Source organism: Phoenix dactylifera, unplaced genomic scaffold (assembly GCF_009389715.1).
Source record: "Phoenix dactylifera cultivar Barhee BC4 unplaced genomic scaffold, palm_55x_up_171113_PBpolish2nd_filt_p 000267F, whole genome shotgun sequence".
Taxonomy (NCBI): Eukaryota; Viridiplantae; Streptophyta; class Magnoliopsida; order Arecales; family Arecaceae; genus Phoenix; species Phoenix dactylifera.
The window spans coordinates 132,557-157,918 of NW_024067755.1; the positions used below are offsets into that span (position 1 = coordinate 132,557).

General features: G+C 42.0%; 2 protein-coding genes across 4 annotated transcripts; one reads left to right on the forward strand and one right to left on the reverse strand.

The window, feature by feature from the left end:
• Positions 1-1,199: 1,199 nt before the first annotated feature.
• On the reverse strand, positions 1,200-18,900 carry LOC120105362 (F-box/kelch-repeat protein At1g16250-like). 3 transcript variants are annotated; one of them, XM_039117727.1, is made up of 4 exons: positions 18,802-18,900; positions 3,095-3,643; positions 1,528-2,560; positions 1,200-1,448 (listed from the first exon to the last, which is right to left on the reverse strand). In XM_039117727.1, the coding sequence occupies exons 1-3, from the start codon at positions 18,828-18,830 to the stop codon at positions 2,014-2,016; spliced, it is 1,125 nt and encodes a 374-aa protein (XP_038973655.1). In that variant the 5' UTR covers positions 18,831-18,900; the 3' UTR covers positions 1,200-1,448; positions 1,528-2,013. The 3 variants fall into 3 exon arrangements, with proteins under 3 accessions (XP_038973655.1, XP_038973656.1, XP_038973657.1); XM_039117728.1 differs by lacking the exons at positions 1,200-1,448; positions 18,802-18,900 and adding an exon at positions 10,951-11,010 and having other exon boundaries at positions 1,717-2,560; XM_039117729.1 differs by lacking the exons at positions 1,200-1,448; positions 18,802-18,900 and adding an exon at positions 10,921-10,955 and having other exon boundaries at positions 1,717-2,560.
• A 127-nt stretch (positions 18,901-19,027) lies between these two features.
• LOC120105363 lies at positions 19,028-20,362 on the forward strand. Its single transcript, XM_039117730.1, has 2 exons — positions 19,028-19,635; positions 19,750-20,362. Exons 1-2 carry the CDS (start codon positions 19,501-19,503, stop codon positions 20,056-20,058), a joined length of 444 nt encoding a protein of 147 aa, XP_038973658.1. The 5' UTR covers positions 19,028-19,500; the 3' UTR covers positions 20,059-20,362.
• Positions 20,363-25,362: the final 5,000 nt, after the last annotated feature.

Genomic DNA, 25,362 nt, shown 5'->3' on the forward strand with positions numbered 1-25,362 from the left:
CCAGTGCAATATGAAGAAGGAGATCCTAAAGTTGGGGCTTCCTGGTGACAGTTATAACTACCTCCTCCCCTGCACCATGATTTGGAGGACTGAGGCGGCTCCTCCTACCATAACAGCAAGGCCGTGCTCAATTAAATCCAGCAATTCAGTTTTATTTTTCAATAAGTTTTATAGGCCTATGATGCCTTGGATCAAGTAATTCTTTAGAAAATGATGAGTACTTAAAACTGGTGTAAGAGTAATATACTATTTTTAGATTTGCTAGGTATGAGAATTTATATTTAAAAATTATGATGTCAGACAGATATATGAAATTAACAGTCGGACTTAGCTCAGCCAGATGAAAAAGACTATGAAGCAATAAAATTATACTTTGTTAACTAGTTATTATAAAACTAATCTTAAATAAAGATGTCCTGAATATAATCATATTTATGCCCCTTGAAAGATTTCCGACTCCATCCCAGCTTCTAAAGTCAGTTCTGAAGAAACTTTCCATAATATTGTCTGTTTAACAGAATTCATCTAACAATGCACTTCAAATCACCAACTTCCTATGATATAACCATAAAACCGAAAGTTTTCTAATAGCCATGCAGTCATCAATGGGACCCCCATCAACTCTCCAAAAATCATCTTTCAGTATCTTCTCACATTTACCTCGAAATTGAAATTATCTGTAGATCAAATGTGAGGAAAAATAAGACCATATATTTTCCTTAGATGACTGCCTGAGCTGAAGGCGCTGCTACATATTGCATCTACAAGATAGTAATCAAGATTGGCTTACAGCCAAGGCCGATGGTATACAGAAGGCAAACCCATTTTTGTGTGCTCGAGAAGATGCTTGATCTCGGCCAATGGGAGCCTGCAAAGTGAGAATGGAGGGGCATTGCTGGAAAATAATTCTTGAAACCAAAATATGCCATACCATATCGAATCGAGCAGTACAGAACATACCATACCAGTATATAATATAGAGAACGTACCGATACTCGGTACACCGAATTAGCTCTTGTACTGGACGTATTGATATAGTAACGAGAGATGGCATCGGTACCGAGCCCAGTACCGAGGCAGCATACTCTCATATGAAGACCTAAATTAGGATAAAAAAGAATCATGAATAGATACATTGTGCCAATATATGAACTTACTTGGAAACTTGACTTTCACAATGTTTCCAAAAATCTGGCATATTAATCCTGACAGCCATGAGACTGTCGATGCATTTCTTTATAGAAAACAACTGTTCAACACAGAATCAAAGAAAAAGAAAAAATGGTTATTCCTCCATAAGAGCTCACTTTTCTTTTTTGATAAACACCCAAACTCCATACCATTACCAGTTGTTACAATAGATTTACCTCGCCTACAATTAGATTTCCTAATGGAGATCGTCATACCTAAAGTTTCAAGATCATCTTTTGATGTTTTCAGACTTTTACCTCCAAATTCAGATGCAAGCAAAATCAGATTGCAAATTTGTCTTTGATGACCAGCTGACTGATAGATATCCTCTTCGACCTCCAAATTCAGATGCAAGCAAAATCAGATTGCAAATTTGTCTTTGATGACCAGCTGACTGATAGATATCCTCTTCGAATACTCGTCAAGGTTGCCTTTGGGGACCACTATAGCAAAAATCTAGGCGATATAAAGAGGGCTGCATTGCTCCAAACAAAACCAAATAAAATTGCATCATACAAATTCTTGATCAGGGCAACAGACAATCTGCACGTTGAGGATATAATGGTACAATGCAACATGATCCACTTACATGATGCCATTACAAGATTTGAACCAAGTGAGAACCAAGAAAAAGCAAATCATATGAATTCCATAAGGCACATATTCTAATACCACCGAAACCCTAATGATGGGAACCAAATCTGTATCTGTTTTTCCCCATAAAGATACCATGTTTTAATGAACAGCTATTAGACTGTTGAGACCTTTCTTTATCCAAAAAGAAAGAAGTTTCAGACACAAAATATATAGAAAAGGGTTAAATTATTCTTCCATAACAGCACATCCTAATATGCGACCACTTCTTATTGGCATGGGTCTAGCATCCTTCCATTCAAGTGGCAATTTCCTCATATCACAAAACCTATTCGAGTTCAGCTTCACAATGCCATATGAAAGGGTATCTAAGTTATACTTAAGAGTCATGCCCCCAATGACATATAAATACTGCTGGAATGCAACAAATCCAAAGGTAAAAGGCTTCAATGATCTCATGTGTTTTGGAAGGACCACTGCAGGAAATTCACCCAATGTACACCAGACCTTTTGATCCATGTCCACTTTTTTGATGCTCCCTTCTTCCAGAATAGTGTAGATGTTGCCGTTTTGTATAGTTGTATAATTATGTGTCAACTTACAAAACAGCTGCAGATCTTCCATGATGCACCAATGTTGGTTCACTGGATTGAAGATAAGGTATGTATCTTGTTGAATGTTATACTCTCTCTTGCCAAGAACATGAAATTGACCTCCATACGATATACTGAAGCATTCAATTAGTGTGAAAGGCATTGGTGGTAAATCTTCCCACCTGCAACCGTTGACAATTTATAGCAATGTGAAATTCTCGACTAACCATTACATATACATATACATTACATGTGTATGCATGTGTAAGTATGCATAGCATGCACATACATACATATTCATTTGTTAAGAGGGAATGAAGGATTGGAGGATGTTTACCCTACATACATCTGCAGTCCATGGTAACTCTATTGAACTAAAACAAATATATTAAGAAACAAGATGAATAGACTGCATGATAAAAACCAAATAAAATGCCTATGTATTTTAATTGTAAATTGCTCCTCAATGGTAACTTAGTAACTTAGGAAATCATGAAAACTAAGGTTTACCGTATCGGTCAGTACCGGTGCATATCGACCCAACCGTACCATACCAGTATTAAACCAATACACGATACAGGGGACGTACCGACACTTGGTACACTGAAATAACCCCTATACCAGATGTATCGACACCATAATAGGATAGTACCGATATAGGGTCTAGTACCGAGACAACGAACATGGATGAAAAAAAATCTTTATAACAAGCTTACCTATCTGCACAAGGATCATAAACTTCAACAGAAGAAAGTCCTTTAGTACAACTTGAATTGCCTCCCCCAGCCACATAGACCTTGTTAGAGATAACTGCACATGCAAAATCAGTTCGTGCTGTTTGCATATTGGCAGCCCTTTTCCATTGCTTCTTGAATGGATCAAACAATATCACATCATTTATTGCCAAACTCCTTTTATTATATAAGTAGCACCCACCAATCACTAGAAATTTCTTGCATACACTAACACAAGAAAATCCGCAGAAGCTTTCATCACAATCAGTTGGTACTGTAGGAAGAGGGTGCCAACGATCTGCATCAGGATCATAAGCATCCCATTGGCCTTTACCATCAGCTGTTGAAACAAATAACCAATTCCCACACCGCTCATGCCTAGCTTTCATGTGGGCATAATCCATGCTCCTGATTGCGTCTCTCCATTTTCTAGAAATACATTCAAGCAATCCATGATATCCATGCGAGATCCTTGCCAAGCACCTTAATGCCAAATCATCCGGCAACCCCGGAATTATAGCTTGATACTCCCTGTTCAGAAAGAATTGTTTGATCAACATTTCCATAAAGCATTTACAAATAAACTGATGTTTAAAAGACCCAATTTTCATAATACTAACTTGAGCATTCTCTAAATGACAACATGATCTACAAGAGTTGAGTGAAGGAATATGAAGGTAATTTCAGTGCACCATGGGCGTTGTCAAAGGTGAAACTGTTTTGACAATTCGCTTGTTTTTTTTGGGTAAGACGGGTTTTATTCCACAAATTCTAGATGGAATTTATCTTTGAGTAACTAAGAACCAAGGAGTAAAGTTTTAAGGGTGATGAAAGTATAACCTGATATGTTTACAATCACATGTGCAAAATATGCATTCCACATTCCCAGCAGTTCGATACTTGCAACTAGAAGTTGACTCTAAATAGGTCAGCAAAGATGGAGCATTCAAAATCGCATATACGCAGTAAGTCAGATTATTGAATACAAAGGCTTTCATTATATTCCATATGTTAGAATATTAAAGACAAGCTCAGGATTTTACATTTCGCATCCCAGTGTTCTCACTGGAAGTCAATACTTTTTCTTTAGACATCATGTTTTCTTGGTCAAGAAAGGTTGAATAATTATAAACCAACAAGATATCTCAAAATCTTGGTTGTATAAAACAATCAAGACATTGAAATATTAGCCAATATAGTTAAATTGAGATTAACAATCATTTTACATATTCTTACCCATAAGAAAATTATATTTACCTATTTGTTTTTAACATTAAATTAAAAAATAAAAACACAATGAGATCAATTTGCTGATTCAGAATCTTGTTGACATCTATATTAGATTAAAGAAAAAAATAAAAGTTTTTAATTTCCATTAGATTCATTCCCATTTTCTTTGGAAGGGAATTTTGCTTGTTATCTTTTACATTCCCTAAATAACACCAGTCTTCTACACGTGTGCAACATGATATTTATCGATGTCATGCTTTTGTAATCTATACCATATTCAAAATAGCCAACAGGGGGGTTTGGTTCATACAGATTTTATGTGAGGTGGAATATACTAATTATTTCACATGAAATTTTTCATTACATGATGTGAATGTGTAATTTGAAAAGAAAATGCTAGTCAACTCTTTCTCACTTGCATGTCTAGGAACCTCAAAGAAAGTTCTTAATTCAATCCCCTCTCCTCCCCAAACCTGGCAGCTTCTCCTTATTATCTAGAAAATAAGGACTCTCATGTTTGTTCCAATTTAGGATGAATTAGATCTCTCTCACCCATCTCTCTCTACATGCACAGCTTTCTTTCCTGCCTTTCTTCATGGGAACACATCTCTTGGTCTCTCATTGACATCTACCTCAAGTACACATATCATTTAAACCGACCTAATCCCTGTACATGATATGTTCAATGGATCTCCTAAAATGAAATAACAAAGATATAATGAAAGAAAGTTATGAACCACATCTCTTTATTCATCCCCTGGAATTAGGGTTAGTCTTAATAGAGAGAGGGAATGAGAGAGAAAGATGGAAATGAGAATCTTCTTGACTCTATAACTGCCTGTAAAATATTGGCAACACTCTCACCATGTTTGTTGCATGCACTTGTTACTGATGTGACCCACAGTACACACTAAGACACATGATGAGGAAGATAAGACAACAAGGTGTGTTCATATTAAATTCTCTAAGTAGCATCATTATTTACAATATAAATAAGATTGATGATCATAGAATTGATCATAAACAACTATTTGATTTCATTAACATGACATCCAACTTTAAATATTGAACCCATCTGTTAAATCTATGACCAATTTTACATGGAAATCCATCAGCAGATCCATCTTATTTCCAACGAGAGCTCCATCCAACCACAATTCTTGGATCCAAACCAACTTCACATCCAACCACAGATTCATCATGAATTCCTTGTCCATCTTAATTGTTCATCCAAAACTACACAAGATCTTATATGAAAGTCATGGAAGGAAAGCACCAGCCACATGCCCGCGGCACCATTCTTAGGCAAGTTGAGTGAAATCCTTGAAAAATATTAGAATTTATTCTGTGCAACTAACCTTTAACTATAAAATTATGACCTTCCTCTTTTTATTTTGTTTATAGGGAAAAAAAAGAGGATGATTGATGCTATCCAATTTTAGGCAACATCCCAGTGCACAAGGCTTCCCTCACTTTAGGGTTTGGGGAGGGTCAAATGTGCTCAGTGTTGCCCAGAGATGGTCACCCAAGAGGGGGGTGAATTGGGTGTTTTAAAAACTTTTGACTGTTTAAAAATAGAACTCACAAATGTATGAGCTAAACAAAAATAAAGCTATGAAGACAAGCAATCGCAAACACAAGCTTTTATAGTGGTTCGGAGCCTCCACCGCTCCTACATCCACTCCCCAAAGCACCGTTGGGAATTTCCACTATAATCCACGATTACAGTACGGTAGTTTTTGCGAGTTCACTACCCAACTCGTTGTTTTACACCGGGCTAACAACAAACCTTAAAACCCCCAATTACACTTAGGCTTGGGACGCCTTTCCCTTGTTCCAAGTCTCTTGACTGGAACAAGCACCACAATAGAAGATTTTACAAAGGATTAAAAAAGCTCTAAATAAGCAAATAAGACAATGATGAACAATAGAACCCGGAAGAATCCTTTTGCCGTTGGAAGCGTAGGAAATGGTGATTCTTCCGATGTGGATCGCGTAGGTTTGAGTGTGAGCTTTGAATCCCGAGCGCGCGAGAGTGGTTGAGCTTGAAATCGCTTGGGAAGCTTGAAAGCACTTGACTTCTTCACTTGAATGCACTCACTTCCTTGAACTTCTCTCTCTTGCTTCTCTCTTAAATGATCTAGCTTTTGGGTTTTTGAAGAGTTGTTGAGAAGCACTTACGTGGTCCCTTTTATAGACCAAAAAGCAAATATAGCCGTTAGAGATAAAGTTAGAGAGATTTGAAATTCAAAACAACCTGCAAAAAGTTGTCAGTCGCGTCCCAGACGCTCCGGAGACGTCTCCGCTTCAACGAGAGACGTCTCGGCTACAAGATTTTACTTTTTACGTTGTTTGGGGTCGACTCGGCGCTTTACGGAGACGTCTCGGCTTGTTTGCACTTTCTGCATGGGGACGACTCCTCTCCCTCGGGGACGACTCCGCTTCTTTATCTCAGAAAAACATGTCTTCTGGAATTCCCTGAGAGAGTCGACTCCGCTCTTTCAGGGGACGTCTCCGCTGCCTTATCACCGAAAAAATCATTCTCTGGAAAACCCTGAGAGAGCCGTCTCCGCTATCTTGGGGACGACTCGGAAAGTCTGCTTTTTACTTGCGGGGACGACTCCGCGTACGGTGGGGACGTCTCGCGCATATCTCTTGAAAAACTGTCTTTCTGCCGCCACTGAGAGAGTCGACTCCGCTACTGAGAGAGTCGACTCCGCTATCGCGGGGACGACTCGGCAGGTGCCGGGGATGTCTCCCAACGTGCCAGTTCTTCCTGTTTGTGCCAGAGACGTCTCTGAGACTATCAGGAGACGTCTCGGCTTTCCCTGATCTGTTTTCTTCATCTCAAAACTTCTTTAATAAATTCATAAAAATTATGGGAACTTGCCTAGACATTTCTTAACAATATTCTTAATAAAGCACATGAATTCCTCAATTAAATTGTTAAGATAAATGAAATTATACTCTAGTGTTTTGTATTCATCAAAATCCATTAGGGGGTCAACAATCTCCCCCTTTTTGATGATGACAAAACACTGAGTATATGCAAAATTCGAAATTTAAACATATACACAGTATTTGCTTAGATGTACAGGTATAATGTTTTGATTAGAACTAGATATAATGTGAAATGAAATATTGATGCTAAAGATAATTGAAAGCTAAGTTCTTTTTGACTCCCCCTTTCTTTTCCAGAAGGGCAATTATCTTAAAGCTAATATTCTTCAATTTTATCTCTTCTAATTCAACTTTTAATCATGAATTTTGTATTTTGCATTCCAATGTATCCATATTGGTTCTACTCCCCTTATCCATATTGGTTCTATGGTTCTACTCCCCTTATCTATATATCTACTCCCCCTTTTTGTCATCAACAATGAAGGGGACAAATTATCTGTAGGTGCTTAAAGCATACTTCCTAGTAAGATTCAGCATATTTCCATGAACCACTCAAGGATATTCAAGTTGTGCTCCCCCTGTCCAAGTCATTTCTATTAATGAATTCAGTCATTCATATCACTCCCCCTTAGTTTTGGAATTCATTTTAGACTCATCTTTTTGTTTAACGTTGTTATCACAAGATGTGCTCCCCCTGTTTTATGTGCATTGTTTCTTTGTATCAAATTTGAACACTCAAGGTATGTGATAAGATTTTTATGGCACATCACAAAATCACATACACAATCACAGAAACATATACACAGAGTTGGCAATGTACACAAAGTTTTCAAAAGAGATTGTATTCATGTATCATTGTGAACCTTTGAAGTCAGTACATAGTCAAGAGAAGAAATCATTACAAGTATTGATTTCTTAATACAAGAAGTGTTTCAAAATAGCCTAGGGTTTACAAAAAGAAGATCCTACAAGATGTCCCTCATCGGCGACGTTGCTCGTAAACCCTACAAGCTGCATCTATGAATGCATTGATGGAATCCATTAGGGTCTTAAATTGATCTCCCTGTGACTTGTGGAAGGCTGCCACAAGTGCTTCAAATTCTATGGTTGCCATTTCAATTCTTCCTCTGAGTTGGGCAACCAAGGTGCCCACGTTGCCTCCTGGGCTTGTCAACTCTTTGAGACTCTTGGAAATGGTCTTCAAGCTGTCCTTGAGCTCAATTGTCCTGCAGGTTTGGGTGGCACCCACACCAATTATTTCTTGCGTTGTAGCTTCAATTTGAGCTCTAACTTCCTTCAGCTCTTGTAGAAGCCCTTCATGTGAAGCTCTGATGGGGGCCAACTCAGTGGAGATCATGGATCTCATCTCCTCCCTCATCTGCTGGCAAATGACAGATGCTAAGGTGCGCATCTGATCCTCTGATAGGAAGGAAGGCCCACTGACTGGAGGAGGTGGTGGCATGGATGTGGAAGGTCCAGCTGAGCTGGAGGGTATATCAGGGATATCCATGTGGCTAGGTGGAGGAGAGTGGTGGTCAGACTCGTGATGTGGGATCTCAGACTCTAGGGTTTGTGCTTTTCTTTTTGGAACTTTGACCCAAGATCCATCTATCTTATGAAACTCCATTCTTCTCATTGTGCCCTCATTGTAATAGTCGGTGTTTCTCAAGGGCTTTGCAGGTTCATTTTCGGGAATGTGAACCTTAAAGTGTTTGAATACTAAGGTAAAGATCATGCCATAGGGTATACTAAACCTAGAATACCTATGACATAGTGCAATATAGTTTAACATAAGTCTAGGGAGGTTTAGAGGAATCCCTAGTAGGATATGATGCATAACAACTAGGTCTCGCTCCGAAACAAAATCGAAGCGGCCGGTTTTAGGAAACAAGACCCTGTTGACAATACTTAGAAATAATCTCATCTCTGCATTTAGGTCTTGGGAATTGACAACATCAAGAGGGCCGCAGTCCTCTCTTCCTAAAATTAAATTTAGGGCTATTTCCCTTTGGGGATGTGAGGTTGGAGCCTCACCGTCCTTAGGAATTTGTAAAACAGTGGATAGGACATCCTCATTGATTTCTACTAATGTCCCCCGGACATATGCAGTGTACCCTAAGTCCCTTAATGCCATATTGCTAAAAAGTTCTCTAACTAGGCCGGGGTAGGTCGAGGTATTGAGGGTGCAAAGGTGCTCCCACCCTTGGGCTCGGAGTCTCTCTCCAATAGAGAACCCCTCATTATCTAAAAAGGCAAAATCTATGTACCTACCGGTCGTGACTGTGCGATTTGCACAGGAGATGGTCGTGGTTGGCGGAGTAACCGGAGGAGACGGCGCGGAAGGTTCTTCCCTCCGTTCCTCACCGTCGGCCGCTGCCCTAGGTCGCCTTCCACCGGTCCTCCTAGCTCTTTTGGGTGCCATTGAGTGGAAATCCTAGGAAAATGTGGAGAAGGAGGCTAGGGTTTGTGATGGAGAACAAGCGGAGGCTAGGGTTTTTGGTTTTGGTCGGGGATGAGAGAAGATAGCTCGGGTCGGCTCGAGCTGTTTCACTTATTTTAAAAGACCTAGTTCGGTCCCCGAGACGTCTCCGCGACTAAGGCGAGACGTCTCGCCTGGGGGGGACGTCTCTGCGATTTGCCAGAGACGTCTCCGGCACTGAAAAATTTCAGACTGAATTCTATCTTTTCCCAATTTTTGTTTAATCATCCTAATCAACATGATCTCTTTTGACAAACTCAGAGTGAATTTGTTTGTGATCCTCCCCCTTAATAATACATCCTATAATAATTTGATAATGATTTTTGAATTATTAATATTGAAATGAGGAATGTTTGACCAAATTTCGAATACCTATGAAATAGGCTCTGAAAATATCTCCATGAAGAGTCCAAGGGAGGGTAACCATCCTCCGGAAAGTCAAACGTTCGTCATTTAGCTTAGGTGAATTCATGTTTTTCACTTATGTTCACCTTGAGGTGGATTACTAGTTTGAGTAGCAAAGCAATGCAATACAAGTTCAATTCATTTGCTAGGATCATACAAGCTCAAGGCATTCCTTAAGAAGTTGAATCTATCTTTACAAAGGGGCTTTGTAAAGATATCGGCCAATTGATTTTCAGTGCATATATATTCAATCATCACATCATTTTTCAGCACATGATCCCTAATAAAATGATGCCTAATCTCTATATGCTTTGACTTAGAGTGTTGAACAGGATTTTTTGTTAAATTAATTGCACTTGTATTATCACACTTAATTGGTATATTATCCATTTTGATACCGAAGTCTTCAAGTTGTTGCTTAATCCAAAGAACTTGGGCACAACAGCTTCCAGCTGCTATGTACTCAGCCTCAGCTGTGGACAAGGCAACTGAATTTTGTTTCTTGCTAAACCAAGAAACCAAATTAGCACCCAAAAATTGACATGTGCCACTTGTGCTTTTTCTGTCGAGTTTGCACCCGGCAAAATCAGCATCGGAATAAGCAATTAAATTTATGTCAGATTGTTTAGAATACCATAAGCCTACATTAGATGTCCCTACTGATATCTAAAAATTCTTTTAACAGCTTGCAAGTGTGATTCCATAGGACATGCTTGGTATCTAGCACACATACAAACACTGAATAATATATCTGGTCTACTAGCAGTAAGGTAAAGTAGAGAGCCTATCATACCTCTGTACAATTTGCAGTCTATACTTTTACCTTTTTCATCTTTGTCAAGCTTGCAACTTGAGCCCATGGGTGTGCTGATTTCCTTTGCATCCTTCATCTTGAATTTTTCCAACATTTCCTTGATGTATTTGGACTGACTGATGAAGATGCCTTCCTCTGATTGTTTTACTTGTAGCCCAAGGAAGAAGTTGAGCTCACCCATCATGCTCGTTTCAAATTCTCCCTGCATAAGCTTGGCAAACTCTTGACAAAGACTATCATTAGTAGCACCAAAAATTATATCATCCACATAAATTTGTACAAGCAATAAGTCATTTCCTTTTCTTTTAATAAAGAGGGTTTTGTCTACATTTCCTCTCTTAAATTTGTTTTCAATTAGAAAATTACTTAATCTTTCATACCATGCCCTAGGGGCTTGCTTAAGTCCATACAATGCTTTATGCAATTTATACACATAATCTGGATGTAAGTGATTTTCAAAACCTGGAGGTTGTCCTACATAAACTTCCTCCATTATATAGCCATTTAAAAAAGCACTTTTTACATCCATTTGATAGAGTTTAAAATCCATGAAGCATGCATATGCCAAAAGTAGTCTAATAGCCTCTAACCTAGCAACAGGAGCAAAAGTTTCATCAAAATCTATTCCTTCCTCCTGATTATATCCTTTGGCCACTAGCCTAGCTTTGTTTCTTATTACTATTCCATCTTCATCTAGTTTATTTCTGTACACCCACTTGGTGCCTATAATTGAAACATTAGGGGGTCTTTTCATTAAAGTCCAAACTTCATTTCTTTCAAATTGGTTTAATTCCTCTTGCATAGCATTCATCCAATTATCATCTTTTTCAGCTTCTTCTAGTGATTTAGGCTCTATTTGTGAAACGAAAGCAAGATAATTACTAGTATTTCTTAGAGAGGATCTAGTTCTTATACCTTGTGAAGGATCACCAAGGATTAGATCCTTTGGATGACCATGTGCATACCTCCATTCCTTAGGAAGATCTTGATTTCTTGATGGAGGTTGATCTTCTTCATCTTGTTGATTTGTATCTTCTTTGATCTCATCCTCATGTTGTTTGTCTTGTATGGAGAATTCCTTCATTCGGTCTTCAAGTATACCTACATCACCATCTTCTTCTTTTCTAGAAAAATCTCCATTAGCTTCATCAAAAACAACATGAATGGATTCTTCAACAACGAGAGTTTTCTTGTTGAAGACCCTGTATGCTCTACTAGATGAGGAATAACCTAAGAAGATCCCCTCATCTGATTTAGTACTAAATTTGCTTAGATTGTCCTTTCCATTATTTAAAATAAAGCATCGACAACCGAAAACATGAAAATAGCTGATATTTGGTTTCTTACCTTTTATTAACTCATAAGGTGTTTTCTTCAAGATGGACCTAACTAATGCACGGTTCAAAATGTGACATGCAGTATTTATTGCTTCAGCCCAGAAATATTTTGGTAGATCCGATTCGCACAACATGGTACGAGCCATATCTGCTAGTGTGCGATTCTTCCTCTCTACCACCCCATTTTGTTGGGGTGTCCTAGGTGCCGAAAAATTATGATTGATACCATTTTCGTCACAAAACTTTTCAAAGTGCTGATTTTCAAACTCGGTACCATGATCACTCCTAATTGCTTTTAGTTTAAGATTGAGTTCATTCGAAACTCTATTATGAAACTTGATAAAAGCGGGAAAGGACTCATCTTTATGTGCAAGAAATGAAACCCATGTAAAACGTGAAAAATCATCAACAATTACAAGACTAAATTTCTTACCCCCTAGACTAGCAGTTCTAGTGGGTCCAAACAAGTCCATGTGAATTAGTTTCAAGGGTTTTGTTGTTGAGACTATGTTCTTAGACTTGAAAGAGTTTCTTGTTTGTTTCCCTAATTGACATGCAGCACAAATTTTATTCTTTTCAAAGTCTATTTTTGGTAGTCCTTTAACTAGATCCTTTGTAATTAATTTAGAGATTAGATCCATGCTAGCATGCCCTAACCTACGATGCCATAACCAACTAATTTCATTGACTTTGGGATTCATGGCTACAAGACATTGGCCATCCTTCATGGTGAGATCATCAAGATCTACCATGTAAACATTTCCATACTTATGTCCTGTGAGTATGATCTCATTGTCAATTGGACTACTAATTATGCATAGTGATGATTCAAATGACACTTTAAAGCCCTTGTCACAAAATTGACTTATACTTAATAAGTTATGTTTTAGCCCGTTAACTAACAATACATTATCAATAAATGAGGAGGGTGATATGGAGATTTTACCAACACCAATGATTCGGCCTTTAGCATTATCTCCAAATGTGACTACTCCTCCTTCTTTTGATTCCAAGGTGACGAAGAGACTCTTGTCACCGGTCATATGCCTTGAGCAACCACTATCAAGATACCACATTCTCTTTTTATTTCCGGCTGCAAGGCATACCTGCAAAATGATCATGTGAAGCTCTTAGGTACCCAAGTTTTCTTGGGTCCTTCTTGGTTAGTGTGGTTGGTTCCCTTAGGCACCCATACTTTAGTTATGTTTTTAGCTTTCACAAATGTACTCTTGTTAGTTTGGATCTTTCTTTGAATACAAGAGTAGGCTTTATGTCCATTCTTTCCACAATGAAAGCATGTAGGTTTTTCAGTTTTTACATTTTTTGCTTTTACAAAGAAATTCTTTAGATATTTTTGTTGTTTGTTAGTTTTATATCCTAATCCGGCTTTATTGAAAACAGCTCTTTGATTTGAAAGAATAAGATTTAATTTTTCAGAGCTTTGTGTGAATCTTTCAACAATTGGTTTGTACTTATGTACCTCATTCTTAAGATTCAAATTTTCTTTAACTAGTTCTTCCTTATCTTTTTTAAGAGATTCAACATTTTGTGCAAGTGAGGTATTATTATCGAGTAGGGATTTTATTTTTAGATTTAATTCCTTAATTAGTGTTTTTGCCTTTTCATTTTCAATGCTAAGTTTTGAATTTTTGATTTCTAGGTTAGTAGTGTTAATATTTTTAACGCTCTCCTTTTCAATTAATAGGTTTTCAATATCTTCCTTCAGTTTTTGATTGGAGGCTTTTAATTCTTTATTTTTTGCTCCTAACATACTACAATCACCCATAAGTTCTTGAAAAGCTTCATATAATTCTTCTAAAGTAAAATTTATAGTTGGGTTTTGACATACCTCGTCGTCTTCGAACGCCATGAAGCATAAATTGGCGGTCTCTTCCTTCTCTTCCTCGGAGGATGATGTGTCACTATCATCCCATGTTGCCTTCAATGCCTTCTTCTTCTTCTTTCCAAAATACTTCTTTTGTTGAGGGCATTCGGAACGAATGTGTCCCGGTCTCTTGCAGTCATAGCATATGATTGGGTCTCTTTCTTTTTCTTTTTCTTTTTTCCAATCATTTCTCCCTCCAAACTTTTTCTTAGGAAAGGGTTTCTTTTTCCTCATGAATTTTTTAAACTTTCTAACTATCAAACCCAAGTCCTCGTCCTCACTTTCTTCCTCACTCTCACTACTTTCTTTTTCACACGCACTCGAAACAGCCTTGAGTGCAATTGTCTTCTTCTTTGGCAAATCATCTTCATGTTGCTTCATCGTGAGCTCATGCGTCATTAATGAGCCCAAAAGTTGTTCTAGCCCCAAGGTGTTGAGGTCTTTGGCTTCTACGATCGCCGTGACCTTTGCTTCCCATGCTTTTGGCAAAGACCTGAGAATTTTACTCACAAGCTCCGGGTTAGTATAAGATTTACCCAAACTCTTTAGACCATTAATTATATCGGTAAAGCGTGTAAACATGCATGTGATGGTTTCATTGGGTTCCATCTTAAACAACTCATATTTGTGAACTAGAATGTTCACTTTGGACTCTTTGACTTGATTTGTACCCTCGTGGGTAACTTCAAGCCTATCCCATATTTTCTTAGCGGAACTACATGTAGAGACTCTATTGAACTCATTTACATCTAAAGAACAAAATAATGAGTTCATGGCTCTAGAATTGAGTTGAGCCATCCTATCATCATTCTTATCCCAATCCTCCTCAGGTTTGGGAACTCGAATGCCATTAACTACGTGTGATGGTTCTTGTGGTCCCTTGACTATAACCCTCCACAAGGCATAGTCTTGTGCTTGAATGAAGATTCTCATTCTAGTCTTCCAATAGGTATAATTTGTCCCATTGAAGAGTGGAGGTCTATTGGTTGCTTGCCCCTCGGCAGGAACATTGTTAAAGGGTGTTGCCATCTAGATCTTTGGCTAAGACGGTTAGGTCTTTTAAGAAATACACAGAGCACCCGCTCTGATACCACTTGTTGCCCAGAGATGGTCACCCAAGAGGGGGGTGAATTGGGTATTTTAAAAACTTTTCACTGTTTAAAAATAGAACTCACAAATGTATGAGCTAAACAAAAATAACTATGAAGACAAGCAATCGCAAACACAAGCTTTTATAGTGGTTCGGAGCCTCCACCGCTCCTACATCCACTCCCCAAAGCACCGTTGGAAATTTCCACTATAATCCACGATTACAGTACGGTAGTTTTTGCGAGTTCACTACCCAACTCGTTGTTTTACACCGGGCTAACAACAAACCCTAAAACCCCCAATTACACTTAGGCTTGGGACGCCTTTCCCTTGTTCCAAGTCCCTTGACTGGAACAAGCACCACAATAGAAGATTTTACAAAGGATTAAAAAAGCTCTAAATAAGCAAATAAGACAATGATGAACAATAGAACCCGGAAGAATCCTTTTGCCGTTGGAAGCGTAGGAAATGGTGATTCTTCCGATGTGGATCGCGTAGGTTTGAGTGTGAACTTTGAATCCCGAGCGCGCGAGAGTGGTTGAGCTTGAAATCGCTTGGGAAGCTTGAAAGCACTTGACTTCTTCACTTGAATGCACTCACTTCCTTGAACTTCTCTCTCTTGCTTCTCTCTTAAATGATCTAGCTTTTGGGTTTTTGAAGAGTTGTTGAGAAGCACTTACGTGGTCCCTTTTATAGACCAAAAAGCAAATATAGCCGTTAGAGATAAAGTTAGAGAGATTTGAAATTTAAAACAACCTGCAATAAGTTGTCAGTCGCGTCCCAGGCGCTCTGGAGACGTCTCCGCTTCAACGAGAGACGTCTCGGCTACAAGATTTTACTTTTTACGTTGTTTGGGGTCGACTCGGCGCTTTACGGGGACGTCTCGGCTTGTTTGCACTTTCTGCATGGGGACGACTCCTCTCCCTCGGGGACGACTCCGCTTCTTTATCTCAGAAAAACATGTCTTCTGGAATTTCCTGAGAGAGTCGACTCCGCTCTTTCAGGGGACGTCTCCGCTGCCTTATCACCGAAAAAATCATTCTCTGAAAAATCCTGAGAGAGCCGTCTCCGCTATCTTGGGGACGACTCGGGAAGTCTGCTTTTTACTTGCGGGGACGACTCCGCGTACGGTGGGGACGTCTCGCGCATATCTCTTGAAAAACTGTCTTTCTGCCGCCACTGAGAGAGTCGACTCCCCTACTGAGAGAGTCGACTCCGCTATCGCGGGGACGACTCGGCAGGTGCCGGAGACGTCTCCCAACGTGCCAGTTCTTCCTGTTTGTGCCAGAGACGTCTCTGAGACTATCAGGAGACGTCTCGGCTTTCCCTGATCTGTTTTCTTCATCTCAAAACTTCTTTAATAAATTCATAAAAATTATGGGAACTTGCCTAGACATTTCTTAACAATATTCTTAATAAAGCACATGAATTCCTCAATTAAATTGTTAAGATAAATGAAATTATACTCTAGTGTTTTGTATTCATCAAAATCCATTAGGGGGTCAACACTCAGTCTTACCCCCCATCTATGGAGAGGTTGTTTACATGATTTGAACCCATGACACCCAGTCACAATGGAGGCTTGCCCTGACACCCAATCACAATGGAGGCTTGCCCTCATCTGGTTTCAGGTGCTATAATTTCCATATTATATTCTTTAAAGAGCCAAAAAAGTAGAAGACTGGAAAAGAAATTTATTTTTCCTGATCAATATATTAATTCCCTTTTTAATTTTTCAAAGTAGACAATCAGCATGTGCATGCTTGTCTTGCATTATTTATATATATTTGTCATTTCTTATAGCATATTTTATTTTCTAACACTATGTAGTTTATTTTCTTCCTTTCATATTTCCACATCCCATTATTTTGCCTTTTCTGGAAAAATATGATAAGTATTGAAAATATTTTGTGTTTTTATCATAAAGAGTTTATAAAAGAGAGGCATTTTCATTTGCTGGTACGTGCAATAGTAGATACCTTGCAAAGAATGGCTTGGAAGCCGTGGAGCTGATCCAACTAATCCCAAATCTGTGTCACACATAAGTTAAGGCATTTTGATTCATAGGGCTATCAAACATGCTCCATGATCCTCATGGTGTGCATTGCATGTGACCTGTTGTGCGCCTTCAAGGTAATTCATGTTCTATCTGACGAGGAAGGAAAATTTTGATTTTTTTTTTTTTGTTTTCTTTTACTCGTTCCTTAATGCCTTATACATCTCTTAATTTGAATATTATATGAGTTTATTGTTTTCCACAACATTAAAAGCGTATTTAGGATGTTGGAAAGTAGCAGCTTGATCCAGAAAGTTTCAGCTTTCTCTTTATTCTTTTCAATCATTTCTTACAGTCACTTGTAACTTAAAGTGTTGTTATTGGTTATGATATGGAGAGAAAGAAAACAAGATCAAGCCTGGTTCAGTTTTATTTGCCTACATCATGGGATATATCAGTTTTGTTGGCTAAGATAATAAGAACTGATATGTATGCTGTGTCAGCAGGTGAAAGTACATTTACAAACTAATGTCTTCGCCACCATGAAAACCATGACTCTAAAAGATCATAGGATTATCACAAGATTGGTATTTCCCCTATCAACAATATTCTTTTTGTCCTAAAACTTTAAGGACTCGTTTGGTTTGCAGGAAGAGGAGAGGAAAAAGTGCAGTCAACGGAAAAATGAAGAAATGCCTCATATTTGGTTAGAGTGTTCACGAAAGAGAGATGGAAAAGTAGTTTTACTATGAAAATAAGATTTCCATATTTTACAGGAAAAAAAACTCATATAAGACATAGAAAAATCCAATTCCCACCGGTTGGAAATTGAAACTTTTTTTTCCAAAAGTGTCGTTAAGCTTTTAAATAGAATGAGGCAATATCTTTTCCTTTACTAAAAGCATAACAGGTATTTTTCACAGCTTTCTCAGAAAAGTAGATGCTCAATCAAATATAACCCACTCTAGAATGTGCCACTTTCTCACGGTCAACAAAACAAGTAAAAACCATTTTTCCATGAAAGAAAGACGTTTCAGTGAGGGGAAATTTTTCCTGTGAACCAAACAGTCCTAATGGACTTCCTACCAATCTAAGCCATGATAAGTAGATCCAAAGTAGCAGAATACTCTTGCAAAAAGCCTACTAGGATTTAGTTTTCAATGGAGACGCCGATTTCAAAGAAATGACAAAAAATTCACCTTTTCTTTTCTTTTTTTTTTCTCCTTTTTAAATCAGCCGGGTTTACGTCTTCAGAGTATACTAATCAGACAAGTCTTACAAGGATAATTTTATGGTGCCCTGCAGCTTAAATAATGATCGAGATAAAGGAGGGCAGATTTCAGCAACAAGATGTTTGTTATCCGCAATTCTGAAAAGCAAACTGTTGGCCACGAAATCTAAAACAACACAAACCAATAACTGTAACATCTATTGAAAAGCCCTAGCACACGAAAAGTAATTTGGAATCTACAAAGAAATTATTAAAGCCAAATTTAAAAGAGTAAAAGATAATTAAAGAAAAAAAATATAAAGGAAAAGCAAATATAGCTCACCGATCATCGCCCACGGGCTCCTCCTCCATTTCCCCACAGACGATTAATTGGAGAGAAAGCGATCCTATTTTTTATGGAGAGAGTTGTGTTACGCTCACTCGCGGAGAAGTCCCTATCTATCGTTGTTTGGGCAACAACCGAATCGGGTCGGATCCGGTTTCCGGCCAAACCCAACCCAATTCAACCCGTTCTAATAAAGAATAAGATAACGGATTAACGGTCTATGACGGCCGTTATGCTGACATCCTGCTGTCGTGCTTGGAACTCTAGGGATCGTGGTTGTTTCCTTGGCGCCCATCGACCGTTGGATCATCCACTACACAGATTTCAAAACTTTCGGTGCTCTATCATTTGCAGATCTCAAAGCGAGGAGTGGATGATCCAACGATCGACGGACGCGAAGGAAGGTGCATCGTTCTCCCTGGAAACAACCTCGTCTCGTGCGAAGATGGGGCGGAAGAAGTTCATCGACAGGAAGAACTCCGCCACCTTCCAGCTCCTCGCGCGCGACTCCTCCTCCTCCGCCACCTTCCAGCTCCTCGCGCGCGACTCCTCCTCCTCCGCCACCTCCACCGCCGGCGACGGTGGTGCACCGCCCTAATCCGACTGCCACACGGACGACGAGGGGAGCGCGCTGATGGCGGGGTATCCGGGGGTCGCACGGAGAGCGCCCTTCCGGACCACGTGAGGAGGGAGATTATGGAGCTGGGGCTCCCCGAAGATAAGATGGTTATAATTACCTCAGCCATCTCCGTGAGAAAGAATGCTGGCGGTGGCTCCACCTACTACGATAACAGCAAGGCCGGGCTCGATCGGGTTCCGCTCGATTTTAAGGTGTGTTGTCGAATTCTATGTTGATGGATTGATTGTTTGATTGACTAGCTGAAGCAGGCAATTCGATTTCTTTTTTACTGATTGTTTTTTTGTTTCTTATCAATTTTATAACAGGCCTATGATGCTTCAAGGCTTCGAATCAGTTCCGAGTCGAAGGCAAATCTTCCTGAAGGACATGCGGGAGTAAATGAGGAAGAGGAGGAGGAGGAGGAGGCGGTGCTCCGAGGTGTGGAGATGGTTTCTGCTAAAGAAAAGGTTGGAGTGGCAAGACATAATCTACTGGAAGAGCAGAGAAGGAATTTGCTGAGTGAAACGGAGAAGATGAGCTTGAGGGGGGCGAAAAGCCAAGAGTTCGTCGACCCCTGGATGAGCAATTTGATCTTGAGAGTTTTTGTTTCTCATTCACCATTCCCTTTTGCATGATATTGGCTTGCCTTCTGATTCATGTGTACTTAGAGAACAAATGCATGCTTTATAGCATTGTTAAGGTGTTTAGGAGTAGCAGAGTCTAATAGCTCATTCCATAAAGACACTATTATTGTTTTGTTGAAAATCTTCATTTTTTTCAGAAAACATTGGCATTGGTTGAATGATCTGTGACCTCGTTCCAGAATAACTCAATGATCCTAGAATTTTACATGACTCAATTCCCCCTATTTTTTTTGTTATCGAGAATACATACACATATACATATACATGTATATTCACATATATTATTCACATAACTCCCGATATTACTATTTGTTGGGGGAAAAATGGACCACCCCACAAATACAATTAAAGCACCCAAATCCGACAGCGAGCCGAGCTCATAGGCCGAGCCGAGCACAGAAGGCTGCCGAGCACAGAAGGCGGCCGAGCTCCGAAGGCTGTCGAGCTCAGAAGGTCGAGCACAGAAGGCCGAGCACAGCAAGCCGAGACCATAAGGCTGCCGAGCTCAGAAAGCCGAGCACAGAAGGCCGAGCACAGCAGGCCGAGACCAGAAGGCTGCCGAGCACAGAAGGCCGAGCCGAGCTCATAGGCCGAGCCGAGCTCAGAAGGCTGCCGAGCACAGAAGGCTGCCGAGCTCAGAAGGCCGAGCACAGGCTGCCGAGCACAGAAGGCTGCCGAGCTCAGAAGGCCGAGCTCAGAAGGCCGAGCACAGAAGGCTGCCGAGCTCAGAAGGCCGAGCTGACCTCAGATGGCCGACCTCGTCGTCTATATGCTGCGGCCATGCCCTGCAGCAGCTTCACTGCACCATGCTTTACTTGCCGGCCACGCCACGACATATCAATCAGGGACCATACCTTGCTACGACTGTCAACGCCTCACCATTTCCAAGAATGTACTGCACTGCGCGCCACAAGCAAGCTCTGGCTACGTGTCATCTCCTCCCATGATGGGAACGGGCCATCCACGGCAACTCATTACTTCACACGCCCACGTCCAATCGTGACGGTAACCCATTAATTCGCCCAGTCACATCACAGGTAACCCTCCCACTCCCCCTATAAAAAGGGGAACTCCTTCCTCTCAAGGGGGGCGGGGCTTCAGACTTCTACATACAGTCCCTCTCCTTCTCCAAAATTAAGCCCTCCTCTGACTTAAGCATCGGAGGGCCGGCGCTGGAAACCCCGGCCACCGGCTTGTTGCAGGTCTCCCGGAGGACGTCGCATTCCAGCCGGACCGCCGTTCGTCGATTCTCGCCAGAGCTCCCCCCTCCTCAGCCGACAGTCGCCTCCGGGTCCAAATTCCAGCAATAGTTGGCGCTAGAGGAAGGGCCCGAGTTACGGCCATGAAACTAAGGAGCAGAGGAGCCTTTAATGCCTCTCGGCATCATGCTCCAAGTCCCGAACGCTCAGTCCAGAATTCACCACCAAGATCTCCAGTAGATCAAGTTCCGCAAGTCCAACCCGAGCACTTCGACGCGCTAGTGCAGCAAGTCCAAGCATTAGCCATTGCAGCCCAAAGCCTACAACAAGTGGAGGCCCCTCCTGTACCGCCTCCACGGGTTCATGTTAAGCAGAGGAAGAAACTTTCTCCCGAGCCATCTCGAATCAGGCATGGCTCCCGCTGCAACAACGTATGTGGGGGCAACCAGTGAGAAATAGTAGCCCAAGTCTCACGTCAACGAGTTGGAGGGAAAGAGAAATAAAAGCTGAGGTCTAGAGAAGGAGAGTTATTGAGCTTTAAAATGGGATTGTAAGCCTCTGTGGTAAAGGGTACAGCTCCATTAAATCCCATTGCCCTTCAAACTCTTCTATCTTTCGGCAGAAAGAAACCAGCATGTACTCCCTCCTCACGGGTGTAAGTCCTCAGGACGGCGCCCACGACGTTGCTCTCCTTCAAAGCATCGCTATCACCGAAGCCCCCGCCGAGCTCATGCAGGCCGAGACCAGAAGGCTGCCGAGCTCCGAAGGCTGCCGAGCTCATCCAGGCCGAGCTCATGTAGGCCGAGCCGAGTTCAGAAGGCCGAGCTCGTCATCCACATGCCGCAGCCACGACCTGCAGCAGTCTCATCCAGGCCGAGCTCATGCAGGCCGAGCCGAGCTCAGAAGGTCGAGACCAGAAGGTTGCCGAGCTTATAATCCCGAGCGCAGAACATCTCTCCCAGAAAATCGAGCCAAAGAAAGCTGGTGCTAAGCCAAGTCCTGAGGGACTTCGAAGTTCGGAAGCCATCAAAATGTCTCCAAAAGGTACAGGATGCCACTTTGGCTTTAAATAATTTTAATATTTTATCTATCTCCAGGTCGGAGAATGCAAAAGGCGACCTACGGGTATCTCTATCTCCAACGTCGCCCCACTCCAGGTGGGAACGCATGATCGCCAACAGACAAGGCCATCTCCGGTCTCCATCTCCATCTCCCTCAAAGACCCCGACTAAGTTCGGGATGCCCCGAGTGTCGATAGTGCATTCCCAGACCCCTCGACCTCGGAAAAGCGTCGCAGGTCGACAGTGCGTTCCCAGACCCCTCGACCTTGCGCACGATCCCTCGACTAAGGTCGAGATGCCCCGCTGAGTCGACAATGAGCCCAAGCTCCCTCGACCTCGGGAAGACGGGGTAGTACCTTCGCGGCCCTCCGTGGCGCTCGACATCGACAACGGGGTAGTACCTTCGCAGCCTCCCGTAGCGCCTCCTCGACTAAGGTTGAGATGCCCCGTGTGTCGACAGTGCGTTCCTAGACCCCTCGACCTCGGAAAGCATCGCAGGTCGACAGTGCGTTCCCAGACCCCTCGACCTTGCGCACGATTCCTCGACTAAGGTCGAGATGCCCCGATAAGTCGACAGCGAGCCCAAGCTCCCTCGACCTCGGGAAGACGGGGTAGTACCTTCGCGGCCCTCCGTGGCGCTCGACATCGACAACGGGGTAGAACCTTCGCGGCCCCTCGTAGCGCCTCCTCGACTAAGGTCGAGATGCCCCGATAAGACGACAGCAAGCCCAAGCTCCCTCGACCTCGGGAAGACGGGGTAGTACCTACGCGGACCCCCGAGGCATTCAACGACATTCGACGTCTCCTACGACAACACGCCCCGATCTGAGTGGGGGCACCCTGCTGAGTCGACCACAAGCCAAAGAAGGCTGCTGAGTCGACCTGAAGCACTTAACTCCAACTGCATGAGAGGTACACCCTACTTGGCACGCACATCTCCATATATATTTGGCTATATTACAGGATGATCGACGACTGGACTACTTCCTTCGCCCGAGCCAAAAAGTAGCTCGAACTCGGAAGTCGGGGGTAGTGTTGGGGAGAAAAATGGACCACCCCATAAATACAATTAAAGCACCCAAATCCGACAGCGAGCCGAGCTCATAGGCCGAGCCGAGCACAGAAGGCTGCCGAGCTCAGAAGGCCGAGCTCAAAAGGCTGCCGAGCTCAGAAGGCCGAGCTGACCTCAGAAGGCCGACCTCGTCGTCTATATGCTGCGGCCATGCCCTGCAGCAGTTTCACCGCACCATGGTTTACTTGCCGGCCACGCCACGACATATCAATTAGGGACCATACCCTGCTACGACTGTCAACGCCTCACCATTCCCAAGAATGTACTGCACTGCGCGCCACAAGCAAGCTCTGGCTACGCGCCATCTCCTCCCATGATGGGAACGGGCCATCCACGACAACTCATTACTTCACACGCCCACGTCCAATCGTGACGGTAACCCATTAATTCGCCCAGTCACATCACAGGTAACCCTGCCACTCCCCCTATAAAAAGGGAAACTCCTTTCTCTCAAGGGGGGCGGGGCTTCGGACTTCTACATACAGTCCCTCTCCTTCTCCAAAATTAAGCCCCCCTCTGACTTAAGCATCGGAGGGCTGGCGCCTGAAACCCCGGCCACCGGCTTGTTGCAGGTCTCCCGGAGGACGTGGCACGCCAACCGGACCGCCGTTCGTCGATTCTCGCCAGAGCTCCCCCCTCCTCAGCCGACGGTCGCCCCCGGGTCCAAATTCCAGCAACACTATTATTGTCTCTCTCTCTTGCATAATGTTTTGTATGCACTAGCAGATAATTCATTATCCGTATTCTGGAGCTTGGGTCTGTTTTCTTCAGCTTATCTAGTCCCAGTCTCTTTTGGTATTAGTGATTAAGGACCACTGTGTACTACATTCCGCAACAGTTCTGACAATTTGGCAGGGGGGATGTTCATGTTCTTTCTTCAACAAATATCTCTCTAGACCTGTGGATGCTGAGTGTATGTGAAGTCTGGTCATTCATAGCTTTGGGAATCATCTGGTAGCATGGGTAACTAACGGAATGAGAGAGAGAATGCAAAATAGTTGGAGGTGGAGTTGGCTACCCAGGGAGTTCGAGGCCTATGGGGATGGTTTTACATCTTGCAAAAATCAAGTCATGAGGCTTGCCCTTAATATTGACTTGAGCTGCCTCAACCCTTGTGAAGGGGTGGACGACTGCACCCAGCGGAATGCTGATAATACTGAGCTGCTACCTCCGAGTCCAACTGAGCAATGGATCTCCAGCCGTCCTCGAGCTGAGGTATTGCTAGTTTGGCCAAATGCTCTCTTTGTCTTGGATCTTAGCCCTCCTCTTACGAGATTTGCTGTAATCAACCTTTTGGCGGACTAATTTTGTCTCTCTTTCTCTGATGTAACTGGCTATGGGCACAACTTGTAAATGACACTTCTTTTAATGAAAGTTAGAACTCTTTGATCAGCACTTACAGGTATTTCAGAATGCTTGTGCCGATTTTGCTGTGTGATTGTGGTTGTAGCATTAAGCCTTGCGAACAACTTGATAAGGTTGTATCCCTCTTGAGGTCGCCTTGGGAGCCAATATAGCCTGAAGGTAGTCGCTAATCACTTTGCCCCCCAATCATGATCATAAGAGGCCGAGCTATTCGATTTGGCACATAGGATCTTTTCTGACGTCGTCATAGCTCGATGCCAGAGAGTTCGATCCTTAGGTCGTGCCTTTGTGCTGAATCTGACTAGCTTTAGCTCACGACCAAGTAGGCTAGGCTGCCATTTTAGTTTGACCTAGTCGTAGCTAGGATTTTACCCCGGCTAGCGTTAAGACACCACTTGTGATTCGGGGACTTGGATGTAGCCAAGTTTTTTGCCCTTCAGCTTTAGCATGTGACTAGTTAGCGGCTGCCACTTTCAGCCGACCTAATCATAGTGAAGATTTTACCTTGGCTGACATTGAAGCACCATTTATAAACCGGGGACCTAGTTGTAGCGAGGTTTTTCTTTTCATGGCTAGTTTTCTACCCGAGGGGCCAGGC

What these genes read in the sequence shown, in the direction of transcription:
- LOC120105362 (XM_039117727.1), bottom strand. Translation starts at nt 18,830, where the DNA reads ATGGAGGAGGAGCCCGTGGGCGATGATCG. An exon ending in GAGCCCGTGGGCGATGATCG is followed by an intron (nt 3,644 to 18,801) that starts GTGAGCTATATT and finishes CTTTCTGAACAG; the next exon opens with GGAGTATCAAGCTATAATTC. An exon ending in TATGATCCTTGTGCAGATAG is followed by an intron (nt 2,561 to 3,094) that starts GTAAGCTTGTTA and finishes CAACGGTTGCAG; the next exon opens with GTGGGAAGATTTACCACCAA.
- LOC120105363 (XM_039117730.1), top strand. Translation starts at nt 19,501, where the DNA reads ATGGAGCTGGGGCTCCCCGAAGATAAGATGGTTATAATTACCTCAGCC. An exon ending in GGGTTCCGCTCGATTTTAAG is followed by an intron (nt 19,636 to 19,749) that starts GTGTGTTGTCGA and finishes ATTTTATAACAG; the next exon opens with GCCTATGATGCTTCAAGGCT.